This window comes from Martes martes (genome assembly GCF_963455335.1).
Source record: "Martes martes genome assembly, chromosome: 2".
NCBI classification, from domain to species: Eukaryota; Metazoa; Chordata; class Mammalia; order Carnivora; family Mustelidae; genus Martes; species Martes martes.
This window is the reverse complement of record NC_137889.1, coordinates 47,167,340-47,191,117: the sequence shown is the minus strand read 5'-3', so window position 1 is coordinate 47,191,117 and position 23,778 is coordinate 47,167,340. Positions and strand designations below refer to the sequence as shown.

The window sequence follows — 23,778 nt, the reverse complement described above, 5'->3', positions numbered from 1 at the left end:
GTGACAGGCCATCAGTGCCAGGGAGCGCCGTGAGGGACGGCCCTGCTGGAATCCGTCCCAGACAGGCCCAGCGAGCCGGGCACCTCCGAAGCCCTGCGTATGCTTCTCGAGTCAAGTGTGGTCCTGTCAGCCTCTGCAGCAGCGGCTTCCACACCCTTCTCGGAGGCCAGGCTGTCTAACTGCACGCCCCACCGTGAGCCCATTATCCACAGGAAGAAAAGGCTTTTGAGAGCAGCCCTGTTGCCAGCCTGCTCTTGCTCCTCTCTCTACTTGTAATTATTAGCAGATGACGCGTCTGCATGCCTGTCTTCCAATAAAGTCTGAGGACACGAAGGAGGAGATGGCCTCATGCATTGGTGATCTCAGTGCCCCAGCATCGTGCTTTATAAGGTGGACACGATAACCAGCGGTCAAGGTCTCGGAGGTGCACAAAATTCCACCCACAGGCATACACAAAGGAGGTCCTTAAAACCCCGCGTGCACGCCCCTTGCCGAACAGCTGTCTCCTTGCTGCCTGCTCCCCCAAAAGGCTACCCACTAGCTGTGTCCCCCAGCACCATGCATCTCTCTGTTTTCTGGGACCTCCTACACAGCAGAGTAGCCAGGGATGGAAGCCCCAATCAGAGCTGGGCTCTGGGGCTCAGTGTGTACTAGAGGTCTGAGGAGGGGTGTGGGGTAAATTTCCCAGGTGTTACTGAAGCCAGATTTCCCCAAAAATGCTCAGATCCCATTATCTCCATAATGCTGGCTGATTTATGTGCCAGTGGGGGCAGGTCACAACTGGAGGGGATGTTCCCCTGCTTTCTTCACACACCTCGCACACCAGCCAGAAACAGAGAAAGAAGCCAAAAATACCAGAAACAGCACGCTTGATGTTCTCAGGGTCTCTCTCAGGTGGGCGGGGGGGCGGGGGGCAGGGAGGTGGGGGGCAGAGACCAAAGGAAACATCCCAGAGACTCCCCTCTCGGGCTCTGGAATCTACTTACACGTGTGAATGTCTGCATGTATAAATTGTCTCATAAGCTTTTGGGGGAGTCATGTCTAAGTTTTACCGGATGCCCAAGGGTATGGCGGGGACCTACAACCATGGGTGAGCTTTGATGCTGACTAAAAACCCTCGTGGTGGAAACAGGAGCTTTAAAGGATTTGAAGGATTTCCAGAAGTGAGAGCAGGAGACCCTCATGGTCAAACAACGGGGTTTTTCGCCCCACTGCGCAAACATCATCAGTGTGCCCACGGGGGTGCTGCGGCCGAGTCCTTGCCTTCGAGGGGTCTGTCGTCTTAGTAAGGACAGCAAGAGTAAACCAAAAGCCATACAAATAATAAAACGACAGAGTCTAAGGGCCCTGAAGCAAAGCGGAAGGGGAAGGTGCAAGGAGAGCAAAGGCAGGAAGCCTCATTTCCATGTGGGGGGGGGGTCCCGGAAGGGGGAGTCAGGCAAGTGGACCCCAGGATGCAGGGGCTAGCTGGGGCACAGGTAGTGGCAGGTGGGAAGGAGCCAGCCATCCCGAGAAGGGTATCACTGGGAGCTGAGCCCACGGTGAGCCCTGAAATCCACGGCAGGAGCAAGGATCGGTTCACCCTTCAGTCTGTGCTGTTCTGACCTCCGGCCTTGGACGTGGGAACAGAGGAGGAGGAAGGGGGTAAGAAAGGAGGTAAAGGACACGGGAGAAGACACATTTCTCACTGTGAAATCTAGACAGGAATGCAAGCCATGAGGAGAGGTGGTGCTCCCGTTACCGTGAGGGGACACCCCCGAAAGACTCTAAAGGGAGGAGCCCCACCCACCCTGCCATTCCCAACAACGCTCCCCCCAAACCCTTGGGTCGTCCGGGCTAACCCATCTGTGCTGCTGGCAATGCTGCCTGACCCTGGCCGTGCCAGCTGACCCCTCAATGACTCAGCTTCCTGGTAGTGAACTTGTAAAAGGTCCCCGGCAGGAAGGAGTCAGAGTTATAAACAGGGCCTTCCAGAAGCATCTGCTACACGGCTCCCCTTGATTCCAGGATGGGGCTGTGGCCATTCAGCATTTCTGGAATTGCCTGAATGAATGGTCTGCCGTCTTAAAGCATTGTAGTTGGAGGTTGAAGGAAATTAAACAGACTCTAATCTCTAGTAGTCTACTTAGGACTAGCAGGCACTCTGGGATGCAGGGATCCCAAACGGTACTTGGGCAGCCGCTCCTCTCCCTGCTCCTTATCCCCCTGGTACAAATTCCAGGACCGGGGTCTTCCAGCGTCCCACTCCAAACACAAGTGCCTCTAAGTCTATATATTCAAAGTCAGAAGAGGATGTCCCAAAGTTACCATGCTCCATGGAAATAAAGGGTGGAAATTTTAAAACTAGAAACTTCCAAAGAGATCATTTAGTTGGGGTTCACTCTTGCCATTTCGCAGATGAAGAAACTGAGACTTGCACAAGTGAAGTGCTTCTCTCAGAGTCATTGGTTGGTGGGCCTCCGGTCGTCTTAAGCTAATTACAATTCACTCTAGAGGGCGACTGCTAAAAAACAATACAATAAAATAAAGTAAAAGGCGAATGTGAACGTTACGTGCGCAGATGTACAGAAAGAATCTGCTTTCGCCTTGCTTTTCTTTAGTTTGTTCCCTGACCGCCATGCTCAAGTTCTGGGTTGACGAAGGATCTCCCTGTCCCTTAAACTGGCTGCTCAGGGATCAGAAATCTGTTTCCAATTTAAAGCAGTTTCTGGTAAAAGTCCAGCTTTGCAGTGACTTTCGGTTCTTAGGGTCCGAAAGAGAATTTCAGAAACTTTCTTGTGCCTGCATTATCAGAGAATACAAACGACCCTTGAAAGAGACACTCGAGGGAAGTTCAAAACAAGACTCCTCAGCCAAGGTCAGGCAGAGCACCAGCCGCCGGCCTCAGAAGCCTGTGGAGGAACAGGGCCGAGTCCAGGGAGAACGGAAACTCGCTTCTCCTGAAACTGCCCCGACGTGCACACCCAAGAGGACAGATGCCAGCACCAGCAACTTCTCTGCTTCCTTCGAACACTCGAAAGATTCTTTTCGAAGCACGGAAGGCGCTGGGCGTCCTACCAACTTGTCAATATATTTCTTATTGCTATTACCTTCCTTTTATGAGGAAAAGTCACTTCTGAAGCGGACATTCTTAAAGCTCTCGGTGCAAACTATAAATAACGCAGTAATTTGCAAAGAAAGTTCACTGGACGCCATCCTTCCTGGACTGCGTAATACATGTACGTTAATTCAGTTTATTATCTGAGAAGCTGAGATTCAAGGGGGAAAAAAAAAACACTGAAACACAATCACATTAAAAGCGAGCTCTCAAGTCTCACATACTACAATAGGATTTTAACCATTTCGCTGGCCGCTTCTTGTCTGGGCACTTTCTGTGGCAGAACTTCAACGAGATCAAATCTTGGCTTCTCCCCTGACCGTTTCTTCTGGGTAACAGCTCAGCATTGTCTAATGACACTGAAAAGGCCCACACATGTCCTCCTTCAAAACACTCAGCAAACAGACTTGGTAACAAAGACCTCCTGTGCCAGGGGAATCCGCAGACACAGAAAGAAAGGGCTGGCCTTAGGGTCAGCCGATTCTTGCCCATGTCACCGGACTGGCCTTGTAGAGAAACAGGACTTGGCTTCCAAAAGCGGTGAGGTCCAGGAACTTCTGTCTAAACCCTGGACGAACACAGACACTAGGGGGAACATTCCTCAAGAGCCCGGTTTCAGGCTCTTTATCAAAACTGCCACAGGCGGATGGGACAAGCCCGGGAAACTGTGCTCTCTGCATTTTCTAGAAGGCTCCACCAGAGCCAGATAGGCTAAAAGGGAAGAGGGGACGGGGAAACACGTTCGGCTCCACAGTGGCCTTTAAAAAGCGAGAAGGAATGACATTCGCATCTGAGTGTCAGGAAGGAGTCCAGGCGCTATGGACTCTAGATAGGTCTCCACCCTCTGGAAAGCACACTGGTCACCTACACTGTTTGTCAGGTCTCTCCTCATAACCCTACAAACTGTGACCTGTGCTAGTAAAGGTCACTCAGGCAAACAAACCCTAAACCTCTGTAAGTCACATGACAGTATTTAATTTTTAGCCACTTCTCTGGCCGCTGCTGCAGCTGCATTTGCTACTAATGCCACCCATTAATTATGAGCCAATTAGGAGCAGAAATGCCTTTGAGATGACAGCTTCATCCCTCCCTCCTTGTTTCCGCCTTCCTCTGGTCTTTGGCACTGCGGTAAAAAGTCCCACTCGGAAGGAAAGCCATCAGGCCGTCGTTTGGTAGCTGGACAGGGAATTAAAATCCCAGAACATGAGGGAGAAAAAGAAGAAATTTCAGAAAAGGGCGGGGTGGGGGCAGAAAATTTCAGAACAGGGGGCAGGTCCCACGTGGAAGACCCGGTGTGGTGACCTCAAACCATGAAAACGGTCTCTGCGGATTCCGCAATCAGAAGGCTCAGAGCAGAACCCCAAAACCAGAGTGTCAGAGGGGTGTAGGTGTCCTGCTTATGGCCAGGCACCTTGGGGAACAAGACGGGACAGTCTAGCGGACAGAGAGAATGGCATGGCTTTGTTCTAACATCTGTATCCCCTTTGGTCTACATATAGATACTGAGCTAATTCCTGGAGGTGCCTTTTCCTGACCCCCTGGATGAGGTGCAGGTTCCCTGAGGACAGGCTCAACACCCACTACAGGAAGGAGTCATCAATCTATCTGTCCTCCCCGCCGGACGGGGACTTCTGTCAGGAGAGACCTCCCAGGTGTCGAGCCTTCAGCTCCCCCGGGGCCCGGCACACATCGTCACTCTCCATACGTCCTCACTCCTCACTTAACTTAGTCATTCAGTGAAATCCAGCAGATGAAGTTGCATTGTTGCAAAGGCTTTTCAACTCTTCCACCGTTCTATGAATCAGGCTAACACAAGCCCCCGTTTAGCAAATAAGCCATGGAGACAGTGACTAAGGAAAGAGACTGACACGCCCTGGGCCCGCCCCTTCCAGCCTCACACACATGGACACACACACACCAACATCTCTCCTTTGGAAAGGCTTCCCGGCTCCAGTCTGACTTCTCTGAGTGGCTCATCAGCTAACCCACCCTGCTCCTTTAATCCAGGCTCGTGACAGCCCCGGGACGTCCTTGGGACATCCCGTCTTCCAGGGGAGAGGTGGGCACTGCGAGTCAGAGGCAGTGCCCGGCGCGTTCCTGTCCCGAGCAGGCCTGGCTGGCAAGCTTCCTGCGGGCTGCCCGCGTCCACCCACCACTTTCCGCACCTACTGCCAGGCCGAGGGCAAGCCAGGCACCAGCAAGCAAAACCCTCAAAGCGGGCAGCATGCGGAAACAAGGACCGGAGGACCTGGAGACAAAGGCGTCTGCGTCCTACCTCCTTCCCCTCCTGCTTCTCTGTGACAGCAGTCACTGAGAAAACACGGAAAACAGACACAGGAGGGACCACTGTGGGAAAATCCCAGCCCCAGCTGCCTGGCATTCGAGGGGCAGGCTCACTTAAAAAGTAAAAGTGAGGCTATAAAAGCTGACCCACAGAGAAGAACAGGACCCTCACGGCCCCGGGCACCCCACTCTCCTCCCTGCATGCAGCCCCGTCATTCACAAGCCTTCATCTCCGTAGCCACACGCAGCTCCTCTCAACATCAGCCCTCTGTGATCAATTTTAAATGTGTTTCAGAGCATGCCCTGAGTACAACCCAGCGAAGGCGGCGGGAGCAGGGGGGCCACCCCGGTCTTTACTCAACAGATGGGAGACACTGTGTAAGGAGAGAGGTGAAGTGCCCGAGGCCACGCCGCGAATCCCACAGTGGCTGGAAATAGAGCCTGGATTTTCCATTCCAATGAGCTAACCTTACCCCTTTAACAGGATCCCCGTTGGATAATAAATACCGTGACCTGGCACCTGCGGAGAGCTTTAGACTTTTTCAACAGTAGAAAGGTTTGTTTGCTGCAAGCCCGGCTCTATTTTCTTCCTAGAGGCAGTGAGCAGATGGGAAAGGGAGGCAAGACGGTCATTGCTACTCTTCCCTGTGGAAGGGAAGGAAACAGCTACCCTAGCAGACCGAGGAACGATGACGCAGTGCTCTTCCCAACAACAGGCCGTCCTGATCCTGGGATTCAGAAAAGGATTCTCAGGCCAGTCCAAAGTCAAATCACAATACTGAGCTCCACGTTTCAACTCCCTGCTGACATGAGAAGAGGCCACAGCGGCTGCAAGTCGATCCAGAGAGAGAAGCCAGACAGACCCAGAGATTACCCACAGCCATAACCATATGTCATCATCCCCTTGCCCTCTGTGCTGGAGTATCTGACCGAAGAACTCCTACTTATACGTTAGAGCCCTGCATTCCCTGCTGGACTTCTGAGTTGCTGCTGGTGCTCCCTTCACTCCGGTTTCTCCCTCCCAAGAATGCAGCTGGGGCCGTGTCACTTGTCTCAGAACCCAGCTCAGGGGCCCCTGCTGCCATTAACATGTGAGTCTACTCCCCAGTACCTCCTTAGCTTTCTCCTGCCTTTTCCCTTCCTCTTTGTCCCCGCTCCACTCTTGAGTAGCAGGAAATGCCCGACTTCCAGATCGTCTTATTTTTCTGAAGTTCGGTTTCCTCAAAATGAGAAACAGCACATGTCTTGTCCCACCTTCACAGGAGAGCTAAGAGAATCCAGTGACAGAATGCAGGTGAGAACAATAAAAGACAGTGCAACATACAAGTGCAAAAGCAACATACAAGCATCAACAGGCGTTCAAGCAATAACACCTTTAGAAACGACACAGGAACTAAAATTAACTGAACGCTTACCAAGTACCTGATGCTATTCTTAACACTCGCGGTATATCGTAATTAATTCTCATAGCAACACTCTGAGGTGGGCAGTGATTACCCTGTCTTACGGATGAGGAAAATGGGGCACGGAGAGGTCAGTAGCTTGTGTAGGCACCGTCCCAATGCAGTCTGGCCCCAGAGCCTGCTCTGTGAACCTGAACCACTCTCCTCTTCATCATGAAGCATATTGCCTCCCATAATATCTAGGATTATCTGGGCATGTCCGGGTTTACAAAAGCCGCCCACAAATGTGATCCTGCCTGAGCTTCTCAAAGGCCCCGTCAAGTGGGGAAGCAGATGATGTTAGTCTAGGAGACTAGGATTAGCCTGTGAGACCAGGAGACACCAGCCTTGCCTAGAGAAGTACCATGGTCAAGGTTTCAAAGCTGGTCCATGGCAGGCCCAGAAGTTAACGTCACAGAGCCTACTGGGGCCTTCTAGGGTCTTCCACACCAGCACATACGGCTCTCTCCAGCCCCTGCCCACGGAAGGATCTCAGATGGCGCCTTTATGGCCATGCTAGGGAACCAAAGCTGTCACCCCAATGAGCGACCGCGGCAAGGGCATTTGCCAATCAGACCTCGGCATGCCGCTGCTTTCTGGGTCTCTTGCTGGACACATCTGATGGATCCAGAGGCCCCAGAGGATGTCCTCTCAGCGATACGAAGCTGCAGCCCCCCCACTTGACCCAACAATGGCCAGACGTTTCTTAAAGCTGTTATGCAACTCTCGCTTCAGCCAAGCTGCTGCTGGGATTTCCATTTCAACACGTTTTGTTTTCTCTTCAGAGAGAAAGCATGAATGTGAAACCGTAACACCTCTTAGTGACCAGACAACGTCCCTTCCCAACTGTCTGGGGTTACTGGTAGGGTGGAGAATGTTTTCAGAGGCACCTTCTGGGAGCCAAGTTCAGCTTCCAGAATGACTAACAATCTCAGGGGTGAGGGAGAGGATTGCGGGGTGGGGGCCACACAGGACAACTAAGGGCCACTGTTTTCTCCAGGGCAAGGAGCCAACTCAAGATTACATGGCAAAGAAGTCCAGAATGATGCTCCCCGGGCAGCCTTGGGACCTGCAAGATGGCAGAGCCTGGACACCTCAGACCTTCTGCCCCTTTGAAAGCAAACACCAAGTTGGGCCCCTCTTCGCCTCAAAGGGAGCCCATCCTGCCACGTTAGCTCAGGATCTAATTATAGCGAGCAATGCTCTGGGGCCAGGGGCCAGCACTTATTTTTGCTGTCTGGTGTCTATAGCACAGAGACCAGCAGGGAAGGCGGTCAGGAAGTGTGGAATGAAGTGGGTGGCCAGAAGAATTAGTAGCCTCATCGGGATAGAACCGTGGCTTGCGAATTCTACTGCAAAACAAAGGACAAACAAAAGGGCTGAGCATGTTTCAAAGAACTTTTCCCCCCCACATCTCTTCTTTTGTTTTAGAGATTTATGTATTTTAGAAAGCGAGAACGCACTAGGGGGGCATGGGGGGGGACAGGGGGAGAGAAACTCAAGCAGACTCCCTGCTGAGCACAGAGCCTGATAGATGGCTTGATCCCACAACCCTGAGGTCACCACCCAAGCCGAAGTCAAGAGTCAGACGCCCAACCAAACGAGCCACCCAGCTGCCCCCTCTTCCTCCTACGCCTCTTTAAAACAACAACTGTTCCTACGTTCATTCAACCGATATTCACAGAATACCTTTCTCTGTCTTGCTCTGGCGGACAAGTCAGAGGGGAGAAGGTCTAGGCGTCTGCACACTGCTCAAGGTCCGGGCTTTGTTCTGCAGGCAATGGGGACAGCTAGGGGCCTATGAAGCAGAGAGAGGGACCATCTGATACAAGATGCAGAAGACGGGGCTGGTCCTCAGCTCCTGGCATGGGTTCTGCCGCACGTGCAGAACAGGCTGGATTTTCCATTCCAATCAGCTAACCCTACCTTTTAGCAAGTTCCCAGTTTGATAAAACCATGACCTGGCACCTGCAGAGAGCTATTTTATACTTCTTAGACTGCATTCACTGTTCAGAGTTCATTGCAAACCCGGCTGCATTTTCTTTCTAGACGTAGTAACAAGACCTGAAAGGCGGGCAGAGTGGGCATTGCGACTCTTCCCTATTTAAGAAGAGAAAGTTTCTGGGGGAGGGGGCCCAGGCTGGAGGGGAGGCGGGGATGTCTACATGGCACATCCTGGACACCGAGGCAGCCACGTCTAAGACATGTCTGTGAGGCCACAGATGCCCAGCTTCCAGAAAGGCTGGACCAGAGACACCAGTCTTCCAACTATGAGTGAGCAGGACGCAGGCAGAAACTGTGGGAAGCAGAGAGCGTGGCAGGCTGACCTCTAAGGAAGACCAGGCAGCTGCCCCCTCATCAGGGAGGCCAGGAAAATGATGACTGATTTTATTAGCCAGGAGATCACTAGCAGCCTCCGTGAGGTTTCCAGCAGAGCGGTGGGCACAAAGCCAAAGGCCTGGCCGGTGAGAAGTCGGGGGGAGGGGGGGGAGGACGAGGTGAGGAAGCAGAAACTAAGTGTCAAGGATCCTTTCCTAACATTGGTTATTTTGAGGAGAAGAACCCCTGGGGCGCATGGGGTCAAGGTGAGATGTCCGGTGTTTGTTATTTAAGATGGGACGAGTCTGGACTTCATAAATGCTTGTAAGAAGGAATCACAGGTCGGGGGAAGGCTAAAGATACTGAAACCAAGTTGCTCATGAGAGAGATGACCAAAATAACTACCACCATGAGCATTTATAGCACACGGGCAGCAGACGCTACAGCAACAGCTTTCTGAGAGAAGCCTTGTTCAATTCTTCCAATAGCCCTATAAGGGAGGGCTCGGTATGAACATCCCCACTCTGCAGACAAGGACACTGAGGTGACAGAGGTCCCTCCCACGGCCCAGGGTAGAGGCAAGACTGAAACGCAGGTGTATGTAAGCAGTTCCCACGCACTGCCTTTCCCAGGCCTGCTGATTCCCCTCTGACAGAGGGAGGACCCTCCTACCTTATGACAGGAGGAAGGCAGGGAACAGCAGGCTGGTTGGAAGGGCGGTGAGAGGAAGCTGAGCTTCACTGGGGTCCTGGTTTCCCTATGAGCTACGGAGCAAGAGGCCACACAAGGGGCTGAGAAAGCAGAGGGATGGGAGTGTGAGGAGCTGCTGAGAAGGAAGGAAACAGGCTGGCCAGAACACACAAAAAGACAGGCTGAGGGCCCCAGAGGCACGTGCACAGAGTACCAGTGGAGGCAAACGTGCGATTTTTTTCCAGAAGGGCTCGACCACCCGATGGGGCAAGGGGTCATCCAGGACTGGGGTTTGGGCAGACCGGTGAGGCAGGGAAAGGGAGGTCCTGGGAGTGGCTGCAGTGGCCGGCCACAGGCTCTAGGCTGGAGGAGGAAAACAGGGCCAGGCGGAGGCCCAGGCCGGTGGGGCCAGGCTAACACAGCTAAATTTGGGATCTCAGAGGTGGAAAAGTTCTGGGTTAGGACGAGGCCCCGTGGAGTTACAGGCCTTCAACCTGAGGGGCATAAAGAACACAGGAGTTTGGATGTTAGTCGGGTGGCGACCAGGAGGGGATGTTCTCAAGAGTGACAGCGGGATTCCTTCGGGGTGGAAGCAGTCTGCGAGCCAGAGGCCAACGTCCAGAGAGATCGGGGAAAGTAGGGGCGCAACTATGTTGTTGACCGTGACAGAGATGAAGATGAGCACTGAGCTCCAGAGAGCACTCAGAGCACAGCAGGCTCCGTCATCCACTGCTTGAAGGACTTCACCCCCACTGCCACTCTCCCCTTTTCACCGACAGGAGACAGGGCACCCGGAGAAGAGGTCCAAGGTCACGCTAAGCAGGGCCTGGACGCACTCCACGCTCTGGTGCTCCTCACTGCTCCCCCTCCTGCCCCGAGGTGAGCAGATGAGAGAGAGAGAGAGAAAAGAGGAAGGACAGGAGCCTCAAAGGAAGAGCGAGACTAAGAGGCTGGTGGGTCACGGTGAGAGGCCAGGAGCCCCAGATGTGCCTGGGCTTGAGCTGACAGGAATCTTAACACTCGAGAGGCTTCCGGGAAGGAGTGACCTCAGGGGAAGAGCTGTCTCCCTATCAGGACAGGAATATGGAAGGAACATTGGGTGAAGATACAAGCGAGCTTGTTCCAAGCAACTTCCGCGGGGTGTGATGAAAAATAAAGGAAGAAAGCAGTGGGAAGCTCAGTCGGGAGAGAAAACCAGAAAGAAAATTAGTATCTGCGTTTTACGGACAAAGCAATTACGACTCAGAAAAGCTAAGCCGGCTCTGCCCCAACCAGTACGTCAATGACTAGGGATCTGAATCTCCCCAAGATAGTTCTCGGAGGGTGAGACACGTGGCTCAGAAAGAGCTTGAGGGGAGGTTTAGAGTTAAAGACAAAGTGATCAGATACGTCCGCTCTATGGAAAATGTCAGCCAGAACATTCTAGGTGGAGGCGGGGAGGGGAAGGGCAGGCTCGGGGCTCACGACGCCTGCCGAAGAGCTCGTGCAAACAGCCAGCCCGTACAGATGCCTCTGCAGCCGGCGCTGAGGAGGCCAGAGGGCTCACTGAGGGTTAGAGAAAGAAAAGGAAAACTCTGAGCAGGAAATGCTGGGTCCTGGGAGAAATATGAAGACAGCCAGAATGTTCCGGGGCTTGAGAGGGGCTACGTTCAACACAGAAGCTAACTCATCCAGTGGGCTGGGGCAAGGCAGCCCCCCTGAAGTTGGAAGGGGGTCAAAAACAGACGCCCCTTGAAAAGGGACAGTGGCCGCAGTCGGTCGCTGCGCCCGAGAGTAGATGGGACGAAAGCTCTCACGAATGAGATGGCCAAAGGTAGCTAAGACATGCCCAAAAGAAAACCAGGAAGGGATAAGGGACACACACACTCCACGGGCAATGCCCTCTCCCGTGTGCCAGGCACACACCCCTGTGTGCTTTAAAGACCCAGTCAGGTAAATCCCCCATTCGGGCACAACTGCCTCTCCCTACTGAGGAGGTGAGGGTGCCTTCCTTGCCCTATACTCCTAGGGGCACCCCCTCAAGCCCTGACCCAGCCTGCTCCTCCCCCACTTCCAGGCGGAGGGGGGCTGGGTAAGGTCTGCCCCCTCCTCCAGCAGCAGGCCTGCAAGGTACAGATCCAGGCTGTGGGCATCCACACGGGCCCTCAGGAGGCAAAGAAAAGGACACAAGTTCAAGAACACGCCTTTCTTGACTCCATGCCCCTTCCAAATGCACCTTTTAAAAAAGCATCACCCACTTAAGGACAGGAAAAAAGGGGGGGAGGAACCTGAAGAAGACAAGACAGGAGAAGAGAGACAGAGAAATCACTATAATTTTCTTGCAAGAACTCGAGCAATTTGGGATTTCACGCCCTTTTGAAGCCGAGTGGCATCTACTGAACTGTACTTGGCTTTGAAAACACTGCAGTGGGCTGGGGAGGGGGCTCTGGCTGCGGCCTTCCCCTTCCGGCTGAGCACCCTTCCTACCAGCCGGCCTGCACCGCTGGGACCCGGAGGAGCAAACTCAGAAGCGGAGGAATGCTGAGCTGTCCTGGCACCTGCCTGGCTCGCTGTGGCTCAGAGCTCAGCAAGACCAACTGCAGAAACCCCGGAGGCCAACCGACGTTTCCAACTGGCTCAGCACCCACCAGCTCCTCGAGAGAAGGCTGAGCCTCACCCCCTGGCTGCCCGCTCCTCCCCGTGGACTGCACCCGGCCTGGGGAAGGAGGGCTTCTCCCCGCACAGTTACAGACAGCGCTTCCTCGAGAAGCCAAGGGAAGGGCCGAGAGAGGGTCAGCGGAAGTTCCCTCGCTTCAAATCTTTCCTGTTTCCTTTTGCCCCCGCTTTCACCACCGTGGGATTCAGCATGGTCTAGAGTGGTGTGCCTAATCTGGTTGGAATTTCCTCCTCCACCCACCTGGCATTCTCCCCATGGTCTTGAGCACTCTCCCGACCGGGGCTTCCTACAGCCACCCCACGTGCTGGCCTCGGGGACCATGCCACTTGCACACTCTGGGGCACCGGCTACAGAATCACGGAAAACCCACTGCAAAGCCCCAGTTGGGAAGGAACAAGTAATCACTACCGGTTGGCGAAAGGGCTGTGGAGTCCCCATGCTCCGGTCCGTGGTACCAGGCAGACCGTACAGTTACTGGGAACTGACAGGAGATCCGGGTGGCCTGGCCCTTTAGGGACTCATTAAGTACTCACACTCCACCCCCGGGGACTAAGTGAGAGAAGGAGGCACAGGAAGGAGCAGAAATGTTGCTGAAGGTCTTCCAAATAACCCTTTAGTAATCACAGACTGCTGCAGCTTCAGAGACATTACCCATCATCAGGTTCAGTGCTCCTCATACTTTTTTGGCCATAACTGCCCGTCAGAATGGGGTTGTACACAGCCATCCAGGGGATGCGCGCGCGCGCACACACACACACACACACACACATACACACACAACCCAAACAATTTCACCAAGCAACACGTCTTACTGCAGGCCACACCACACTCACTTGTATTTTGTACTTTCACCATTAGAGAGACTGATCTTTTTTTTAAAGATTTTATTTATTTATTTCACAGAGAGAGAGAAAGCGAGAGTGAGAGAGGGAACACAAGCAGGAGGAGTGGGAGAGGGAGAAGCAGATTCCCCACTGAGCAGAGAGCCCGAAGCAGGGCTCCATCCCAGGACCCTGGGGTCCTGACCGGAGCAGAAGGCAGATGCTTAACCCACTGAGCCACCCAGGTGCCCCTAGAGAAACTAATCTTTCTTAAAATGTTGATGCCATTAATGGGTCACAACCCACAGTCTGAAAAAACACAGGTAATTAAAGTGACATTGTGGGGTGTTGGTTAGGATAGGACTTCATGGGAAAGCATATTTAACATAATAACTTTAAGCATTAATAAGGTTGGCTTTCTGCCCCTATGACCATAAAAGGAAGCAGCTTGTCTGGCTCTGTGGTCAAAGTGACCAGGACTGAGTTCCATGGTGCACACCACCTACGACAGAAAAACTGGGAAAAGCGGGCCCACCTGCTACTCTCACTTAATCTCACGTACTCAAAGTTCAAAATGTGTGCCTTATAAAATCAGAGATGAATTTTTTTCCAACACACAATTCCCACTGCCATGGCTTCGACTGTCATAATTCTTTGGAATTTCAAGTATCATAAAAGAGGACAGTGGGTGTTCTGTGTATGTAGAAAGGGGGACAGGTTAAGAATGGGGAGAAATACTGAACTGGCCCGCAGGCCCCATTTTACAGCCACAAAACTACGGCGCAGAACAGTGCCTAAGGCATGAAGCAAGTTACAGGCAGGGCTGGAAACCTGATCCAGGCTCCTGACACCATTACTCATGGTCTCCATCACCCAAAATATTTAAGAAAAATACAGTCGAGGTTTCCCCAAGTGATGCATGGATGTGTCCCTGATATGTCATGCTGGGCACAGACAACCATGCCGATCTTGGCAGACCTTGGCACTTGGCTGCAGCCTCCCTGGGATCATGCAATGGGGCTCACACCACTTAACCCTCTCTCTGTGCCTTTTGTCTCAGCTGAAAAATGAAAAGAAGAATCCTTGCTACCCCCTCCCGAGAAACTGTAGTGAGAAACGAGTGCTTTAAAACCAAACCTGCATGCTTAGAAATAGAAGCTCTTACTAATTACCTAACCAGGGCCTTCATTTTATAGTCAAGCCCTATAAGGTGGGTGACTCGTCTGGGACGGCCCTGTTTCCTATCCACAGGTGATTACTTCACTGCTATGTGCTAAGTACACAGTGACATCTGGATTAAAACATGTGATGTTTACGGGGCAGAAAAGAAACTAAACACCAAACACACAATTTAAACATATGAGACAAATACCTCTTAGGCTGACACAGGGAGTTGAAGAGGCATGACTAATTACATCTAATCCTAAAGATAACGGATAGTGATGCTCTAAGCCACACTCAGCAAAACCTCACATGTGGCATCGTTCCCCAATGGAATGTTCATCTCTGCCACCCTGTGAGTCAGGTGCCTGCTCGAATAACACCTTCCTGCCCCTAACTTTCCCCATAGTCTGTCCAGGGCATTGGACACAACACCTTCGAATATGGGAAAATTTATTACATGTGACGGATTCTTTCCTATACAAATGCCACCGGGTATCTGTCCAGGGTCTTTCCTGGAGAAGCTGTGAAAACCTACGAGGCAAGAATCTCTCCCATGCCCTCCATAACCCTGGCAGCAAAGACCATTCATTCCCTTAATCCCCCCTGGGGATGCTGGAGGGTCCAAAGAGATGATGCCTCTCGCAGGGTGGCATCATCAAAGGCTTGGGCCTCACCTTACTGCAAATGCTCATGCTTTCTCTCACTGGATTCGTGTCTGTCCACTGACTGCCAGCTCCCAGAGAGCTGCCCAGGGCAGAGAAAACCCTGACTTTGACATTCTGGTCTTCACGTCTCACATGTGGGGCGATCATCAACAAGAGACAGCTGCCAGTGGGGGAGCTCTGTGGGCCCTGCCTTTCAAGATAACTGCCACCCAGAGCCGTCCCCAAGTCTCAGAAGGCACTCTGGGGCTGGAGTCAGAGGAGACAGGTGGAGTATGAGCCTGGGCAGGTGAATCAGTTCATAGCCCTTTGCCCCTGTTTCTTCATCGGTTAATCCCTGGGTTTGCTGGATGAATTCGATGAGTTATGCCTACAGAAGGGCAAAACGTCAATACCAGCATTACCTTCCTGAACAGTACGACAGAAGGCAGCTCTCAGTCTAACAGGGTAACAGGGAAAATCCGCCCGGCTAACGCTGCCTCCTTGCACAAATGCTCGTAAAACTACCTGGGGAGGTGACAGGCAAAGCGAGTGCCTATTACACAACCCACAGCAAGAGTTGTATAGCCCACGCTCTTCTTGCCTGCCCTCCTCCCTGCAACAAAAAGAGAAGGCAAATGTCACTGCAGGGCTCCCTGCCTCTAGGCTGCTCGGCCGCCCGAACTTCTGGGGGAAGCGGTGCAGAAACCCTGAGAAAAGGGGATCACGTCGGGCGTCGCTGAACCGGTATTCCCAAGAGAGCTGCCAAGAACCAGCAGAACCCCCGCCACTCCTCCGCCTCCCCAGAGACCCGGGAAGCAGAAACCACACACACCCGGGCCGGAGGGCGCGCGGCCGAGCCGGGGCCACGTTTCTCGGCGCCAGCTAGCGCGGTTAGCGCTTCCCGGCAGCACGCTCCCTCGGAAACTGCGCACATGTGGCCACCCCGCACACACCGCAGGACGCCTCTCGCCGCCGCTCGGACACCGGGCGCGCCAGCGGGAGCAGCGAAGAGCTGGAAGCCCGAAGCCCTCTGATCGCGTGGGCAGGCGTGGTAAGACTGTGCGGAGCTGCACCGATCGCCTCCCTCGGGCACCCCGCCGCCACCACCGAGACCGGGGGCGCTCGCCAATTCTTCTCCCCCGCCGCAGCGCCGCCAGCAGCCCGGGTCGAGAAGGCGGTGGGAGCGGCGGTGCGTGGCGCCGGCCGAAGCACCCTCGTGGGCTTAGGGGCGCCCCCGGGGCCCAGGCGCGCGGCGGAAGGAGCGGCGCGGCGCGGCACGCTCGCGGCAAGAGCCGGGGTGCCGCGCCCCACGCCCGCCGCAGCCGGGAGGAGAGGCGCTTTGGGGGCGCTCCCCCAGGCTGCTCTTGCGCGGGATGCAAACGCACGCGCGCGCGCGCTCCCCGGTCCGCTCGCTCCGTCCCGCAAGTCTCCTCGCGCCTCACCTTCACCGAGTCTACCGGGTACATGACCGAGTGCTCCAGGATCCCGGCCATCGCTCCGGCTGTCATGTGGGTGGATAAGGAGGCGCTGGTCGGCAGGTTCTCATAGTCCTCCGACCCGGCGTCCTTGCAGCCGCCGCCGCCGCCATCTCGGCTGTCCCCATCCATCCTGCGCCCCACAGCCTGGCTCCCTACGCCGCCGCAGCGCAGCTCCATCCGCCAGCTCCGCGGGGCGCGGGAGGCTGCAGGAGGTGGGCAGGGAGGGGGAGGGGGCGAAAAACTTCACTTCTTAAAGTGGGAACCACCTCCCCGGTTTTGCGGCGCCTGACGCCATGGCGGGCTGGGGTGGAGCGAAGGGGCCCGACTCGCCAATCGCTGGAAAAGAAGAGGCCGACCGCGGCCCCACCATTGGTGTGCGGGACACTGGGGACCCGCCTTCCTATGTGACGTCACTGTCCAGTGCAAATTTCCAAGCAACCGGACGGGGGCGAGAGGAGACGTTGGGGTGTCCCGGGAAGTTGTACAACCTCCAGGGTGCTGCTGCGGCGCTTGGGGCTGACTGGGCGGAGGAGGGGGTCTGGTGGTAACTGGAGAGGGTCGTCCAGGCAGCCCCGGGGCGGGGGGGACATGCCCATGCCCGGGGGTGGAGGGAGATCAGGAACCACGCATAATCCTTTCCCAGAGCCCGGGTTTTGCAAACAGTGCTGCTCAGCAAGCGTTGGCATTCCTAAGGCCTGGAGAGGGGACAGTTACTGCTAATGCCATTTATGGAGCAGTTATGATAGCCGGGTAGGGGGTGAGGGCGCACGTGCGGGTGGAGAGGGGTTCTAGAATTGGAGACTCACTGCGTGGTATCAGTGGTTCATACCTCCTTATGTGCAACACAAGGGCATGTACCGTGGAGGAGACAGAGTCAAGGTCCTGTGCTAGGCTGCTTTGCTGGGGAGTACACTCGTTTAGCTGAAATTTTTTCCCCTCGCTGGAAACACACAGAGCTAAATGCGTTCCTCCTCTTATTCTCACAAAGAAGCTTAAAGCCACCCTGTCCTGGACTGAGCAAGACATGACTAGTCATCAGAATGGAGCCTTTCAGCACCTTCAGCACATTTTTCTCAGGACTAATAAGCCTGGGAGGTCTTTAGAGGCCGGTCTCTCACTCAGGTGCTAAGTGGCTCCCAGTAAAATCTTAGAGCATTGCATCTCCCTGCCTTCTAAGACTCTGGTCTCCTGGTTGTTAAACTCATCCCAAGCTGACTTCTTAAAGTGTAACCCAGGTTGCTTTATTTCAACCTAAACAATATTGTCTTGCTGTATCTCGGGGAGGGAGGAGAAATCAGAAAGCAGGGGAATGACCTGTCTATGGAAGTCTTCTCTGGGAAAGTAGGGCACCTGCACATCTAAATGTCCGTGTTCTGGGGCTTAAGACTTGGCACTTCTGAGATAGTAGACACCTTATCCAGAGAAGCCTTCTGGTCAGGAGAGCTGGGCCTTGAGATAGGAAAGGGTGGGGGAGATCCCCAAGATGCTGCGCCCACTCTACCCTCACCCTGCTCCCAAGCTTCAGGTCACAGCAACCCAGGCACCTTCCAGGGATTCGAGATACAGTGATGTGAGCATTGTCCTTCAAGGCCAAGGGCACCAATTCCCCATATTTAGTAGCAGCCAGTAGTCAGTAGCTCCCAGAGGAAGTGCTGAGGTTGTTACAGGTAGAAGCAAGCTCTTTGTTTAGTGGTTGGCAGAGAAAATTTCCCCTGCTTTTACCATAGGTGATTTTTAAGAAACATTCATCAAAAGCCGCTGATACCCACTTGAAAATGGATACTTTTTAACCAGTACATATTCTTAAAACAGTTATCCCACTTCTGGAAATGTGCCACAAAAGTGTAAATATGCGTAAGCCCCTCATCAAAGCACTATTTATGGTACTAAATAATTGGAAACAACTTAAATGTTCAACTAGAAGGGGATGGCTGAGTACATGATGACATGTACATTGATGAACTATTATGGGGTCATTAAAAATTGTGGTTGTGTTATGCAATAAGATGAGAAATGATAGTGATACAATGTTGGGTGAAGAAACAACACAAAACTCTATGACATTTACAAAGATGTAAACATTAGGCACACAGGAAGAGGGAAGTGGTCATTTTGATAGTGATGTAGGATTAAAGGTATTTTTACTATATTTTTCAGACCTAAATAATACCTGTGTCATTTCTATAACTAAGTTCTTTTTTAGGATGTAGTCTCCTAATGGATGAGGAGCCTTCTGGACTTTGCAGTGGTGATATTGGTGGAGAGAAGCCATCCTCTGGATGATTAAGGGGACTCCTGGCAAATGTAAACAGGCCCACAAACTTCAGAGACATCAGACTTTTTAAAAACTTCATTAAGGGGGTGCCTGGGTGGCTCAGTGGGTTAAAGCCTCTGCCTTCAGCTCAGGTCATGATCCCAGGGTCCTGGGATCGAGCCCCGCATCGGGCTCTCTGCTCAGCGGGGAGCCTGCTTCCTCCTCTCTCTCTCTCTCTCTCTCTCTCTCTGCCTGCCCCTCCTCCTACTTGTGATCTTTCTCTCTGTCTCTGTCAAATAAATAAATAAAATTTTAAAAAACTTCATTAAGTAAATATTAAGCCAGAGCAATTTAGAAAATATTTGGAATATTTATTATAAGCATTCAATATTTTTTTCTCATCCTATAAGGTAGATATGGTGGGTTGGCACTCAGCATCTATCTTAAACTCCTTCTTGTACTGCGGTGGCCAGAAATTTGTAAACCTCATTAATCAAATCCTTGCAGCTCATAGTCCAGATGTGAATTATATTGTGCCAGTTGGATGAATTGGAGAGATCTGGGAGGCAGAAAAGAGAAGGAGGTCACCTTCCTGCTGCTTTGATGTTTTCTGCTGCCTAGCAAAGCCATAGATACTTGGATAAGGGTGGGCAATGGCTTTCCTCTTGCAACAGCCCTGCAGTGTCTGGTCACCAGATTAATGGATGTCAAGAAGCAATATGGCAGCAGGAACGGTAGCAACCTCCTGATCCCTGCACAGTAGCTTCAGCAGATGGTCTTCTTCGCCTTCCAGGACATGCCAGAGGACCCTTGGGATGCCAGTTTGGCAATGTGGAACTGAGAGTTTTTCCTGGAGGCCCAGCCTAGGTTTCACCTCTAACAGTAATGTATATGGTAGCAGTAGGGCATAATAAGGAAGGAGCCATTCCTGGACATCAGAATACAGCCGCTAGCCCTGGTCCTAGACTTCTGTGCAAGGCTACCAGCTACCATCACCCAGTGCTTTGGCCACACTGTCAACAAAGAGGGCATAGGGACTCAGGAGCAGAGCAGTGATCCTTTCCTATAGGGTGAACCTGGAGACTCAGGATGAGTTGGCTCGGTTCCACTGGGGTCTCTATGTAAAGTTCCTGAATGCTGAAGTTCTGAAGATGTCATCATACTGCCCTAGGCCATCTGGGAGCCACCCTTCATTTTGAAAGGGGAGTGGGGAGCCGAAGAGGGTAGAGGGTGAAGAGCACTTGACTTGGAGTTACGGACCTGTTCGAACCCTGGTTCCGCCATTTACTCGCTATGTGGTTCCTGACCATTGGTTGGCATACTTCCTCATTTGTTGGTGAAGGAAGCACAGAAAATGAGAAAATAAAAATCTCGTGGTGAAGCACATATGATTTGGGATTACTGAAAGGAAAGAAAACGGGAAGGAGTTAACAGTACAGAGGTAAGGGGTCTAAACTTTCTCCAAAATCTTACTTTTTTCCCCACAGTCATTGCTCCAACCCTGGCATCCACCTGCCCACCTCTGCAACACACATAGTAACACCCTGCCCAGATCTCAGCCAATGCTGTGGTTCCCACGGGGACACGCTTGTCTGCCAGAGAGGAGACTCTGTGCCTTGGAGCGAGGGCAGCTGGTATGATGTCTCCTAGATCAAATACGATGTGGTGTGGTTACCGCGGGGGGTGCATTTTGTCTTTGTTTTTCTCAATGTGCTCTCATCCACATATCCATTAATTTTAAGCGAGGTTTATCTGTTGGGAGGGCTGCAAGTTCCTCTCGATATGCTGGATCCCTCCCATTTATATATCTGGCCGTGTATTCCCAGAATCTCTCACTCTCCCAACGACAACACTGTGTTTCCTAAAAGCTCTGTGATTCATACTTTGGAATGAGTTTCTCCACAAGACAGGCAGAAGAAGAAATGGAGGCAAAAAGCTAGTCTTACTCCAGAACCCCATGTCAAATAAGGAAGTCGTGGGTGAAAGCCATCAGGCCCAGGGAACACAGAGCTGATTCACTTTACCATCTTTTCAAAGGATGCTGATGAGCGAGGATCAGAGCTGGGGGTTTGATCAGCAGGTTGGGGGTCGAGTGTTGACCTACTGTGTCTCCTGAGAGACTGACCTTGTTCACACTACTGCAGACTGTACTGTTTGAGTCCGCTGGTAATCGTCCATGTGACATGGCTGGGACCCACTGCTCGGGGACAGTCCCCTGACTCCTATTCTGTGGATGCCTGTCCCAACAGCCTTAGCAGCTGCCCCATGCACGTTCACTGATGAGACACGTTGATGTCAGCTGCCCTCTCCCCACATTGGGGACCACGCTGTCCCGGCACTGCTGCCATGGCCACTGTACTCAAGAGCCCATCCCCTAGTGAATGGCTCAAGGCTCCAGAATTGGTCGGGGGTGTGGCAGAGGAATGCCAAGGTCCCAGTGGAGGCAAAGCATTGGCTAAATTCTGAGTGAGAGGCACCATGTCTGTGTGTTTGCATGGGTGGACCTGGGCCCGTCCAACTGCTCACACCCATAGTTCTTCCCTCTCCTCCCCCTTTTCCACAAATATACTCAATTCTCCAAAATCCCTCCTCCCTGCTCCACACTTTAAGCTGTTGCCCTGTTTCTCCATCCATCCTGAAGTCCTTTGAAAGAGTATCTCCCCTTATCTTTCCATACTCACAATGCAGAGTCACTCCTGAAGCCTCTGCACGCCAGTTTCTCAGCCCTGTGCTTTTCTCTTTTTTCTTTTCTTTTCTTTTTTTTTTTTTTAAAGATTTTATTTGTTTATTTGACAGACAGAGATCACAAGTAGGCAGAGAGGCAGGCAGAGAGAGAGGAGGAAGCAGGCTCCCTGCTGAGCAGAGAGAGAGCCCGATGCGGGGCTGGGATCATGACCTGAGCCGAAAGCAGAGGCTTTAACCCACTGAGCCACCCAGGCGCCCCTAAGCCCTGTGCTTTTCTAAAGGAGCTCTGGGAAAGGTCATCAAGGGCCTCAGTGCCAAATCAGCATGGTTCAGTCCTGACCTCTTGACTGCCGCGCCTCTGGAATTCCTCCCTCACTTCCGGTCTCTTCTTGCACTTCCGGCTGTGCCCTCTGCCTCCTCCGCCTTGTCTCTCCACACCCTGTCCTCGGAGCTCCTTTCTTTCCCTCCCTTTGGTCCTTTATTCCGTCCTTTATTCCGTCCTTTGGTCCTTTATTTGGTCCTTTATTCCGTCCCCACATTCCCATCACCAGTCCTGGCTCTGTCTTACTCCCGACTGCTCCCCCACATTCAAGCCCCACATTTCCCTGTGCATCACAGACAGTGCCATCTCACCCCTCCACCTGAACTGAAAGCTCAGAAGATGCATCCGTGTCCCAGGACAGCCATAACTGAATACCGCACACGGGGTGGCCTAAAATAACGGAGTGATGCTCTCATGGTTCTGGAGGCGACAAGTCCAAGATCAAGATGTTGGCAAAGCCAGGCTCCCCCCAGGGCCACTAAGGGAGGACCCTCCTCATCTCTTCCTAGCTTCTGGTCGCTCTGGGTTATGCTTGATGGTCTTTGGCTTGTAGATGTATCACTCCAATCTCTGCCTCCACTTCTCATCTTAGCTTCTCCCTGTGTGTCTCCATGTCTACCGTCCAGATTTTCCTTTTCTTCTTTTTTTTTTTTCCTCTTCTTATAAAGATACCCGTCATGTTGGATTAGGGGCCCATACCACATCAGCATGCCATCATCTTAACTTGATTATATCTGGCAAAGACCCTATTTCCAAATAAAGTCACATTTTCAGGTTTTCAGCAGACGTGAATTTAGGAGGGACTCTATTCAACTCAGTACAGTGAGGTAGAGAGGCAAGAGGTACAAGGGGCGGGGGGCAGGTGACCTGGGTTTCTGTCCTGAATAAGGTCCTTGATGCCATTTCCTTTACCTGTGAAAGGAAGGCTTGGAATCAGTGGTGGGCAGGGCCCCCTCTAGCTCTATCTTTCTGATAAAAAACTGAATTCATAGGGCACCTGGGCAGCTCAGTCACTTAAGCACCTGTCTTCGGCTCAGGTCATAATCCCCGAATCCTGGGATAGAGTCCCACATCGGGGCTCCCTGCTCAGCGGGGAGTCTGCTTCTCCCTCTCCCTCTGCTCCTTCCCCAGTTCTCGCTCCTCACTCTCAAATAAATTGAAAAAAAATTTTTTTCAGTTAAAAAAAGCTGAATTCGTAATCTTTCCTTCTAAATGGCAACTCCTTCTAATGCCATTTTTACCTGTGTTTTGCCAGGCAACCAAATGGCAAGCCTGGAGTCTTTCCTGACTCCTCTCTTTTTCCTCCTTGTTTTAGTTGAAGTCAAATTAACATATTAGCTAATTTCAGGTGTATGTTATAGTGATTTGATAATTTTATAATTTATGAAATATCCTATTAGTTTCCTATTAGTTTCATGTGTATGTTATAGTGATTTGATCACTTTGTACTTTATGAAATAATCCCCTCAATGTCTAGCTATCATCGATCACCATATAAATTTATTACAATATTATTGAGTATATTCCAAATGCTGTACATTATACCCCCATAACTTACTTATTTTATAACTGCAAGTTTGGACCTCTAATCCCCTTCACCAATTTTGCCTTCTCCCCACCCCCTTCCCACTCTGGTAGCTAGCAGTTTGTTTTTTGTATCTTTGAGTCTGTGTCTGTTTCTGTTTCTATTTTGTTTGTTTATTTTGCTTTTTATATTCCACATATAAGTGGCCTTCATTGTGTGGAGGTACATTCCTTCTCGACCCACTTTTTTGAGTTTGTAATCATCGTAAAAGGATGTTGAATTTTGTCACACTTTTTTTTGCATCTATTGAGATGATCGTTTGATGTTTATCCTTTGTTTTGCTAACGTGGTGTATCCCCTTGACAGATTTGTGGATGTTGAACCATCCTTGCATCCCT

At 52.1% G+C, this 23,778-nt stretch overlaps 1 protein-coding gene across 2 annotated transcripts in view; it reads right to left on the bottom strand.

Moving 5' to 3' along the window:
* The window catches only part of SLC25A37 (solute carrier family 25 member 37), a 36,480-nt gene extending 19,590 nt beyond the window's left edge, over positions 1 to 16,890 (bottom strand). Inside the window, exon 1 of one of the 2 annotated variants that reach the window (XM_080796798.1) lies at positions 16,559 to 16,890. In XM_080796798.1, coding sequence (XP_080652924.1) covers positions 16,559 to 16,771 — 213 coding nt within the window. In that variant the 5' untranslated portion in view covers positions 16,772 to 16,890. The remainder of the gene's footprint in view (positions 1 to 16,558) is intronic. The other variant, XM_080796799.1, reaches the window with a different exon arrangement.
* Positions 16,891 to 23,778: the final 6,888 nt, after the last annotated feature.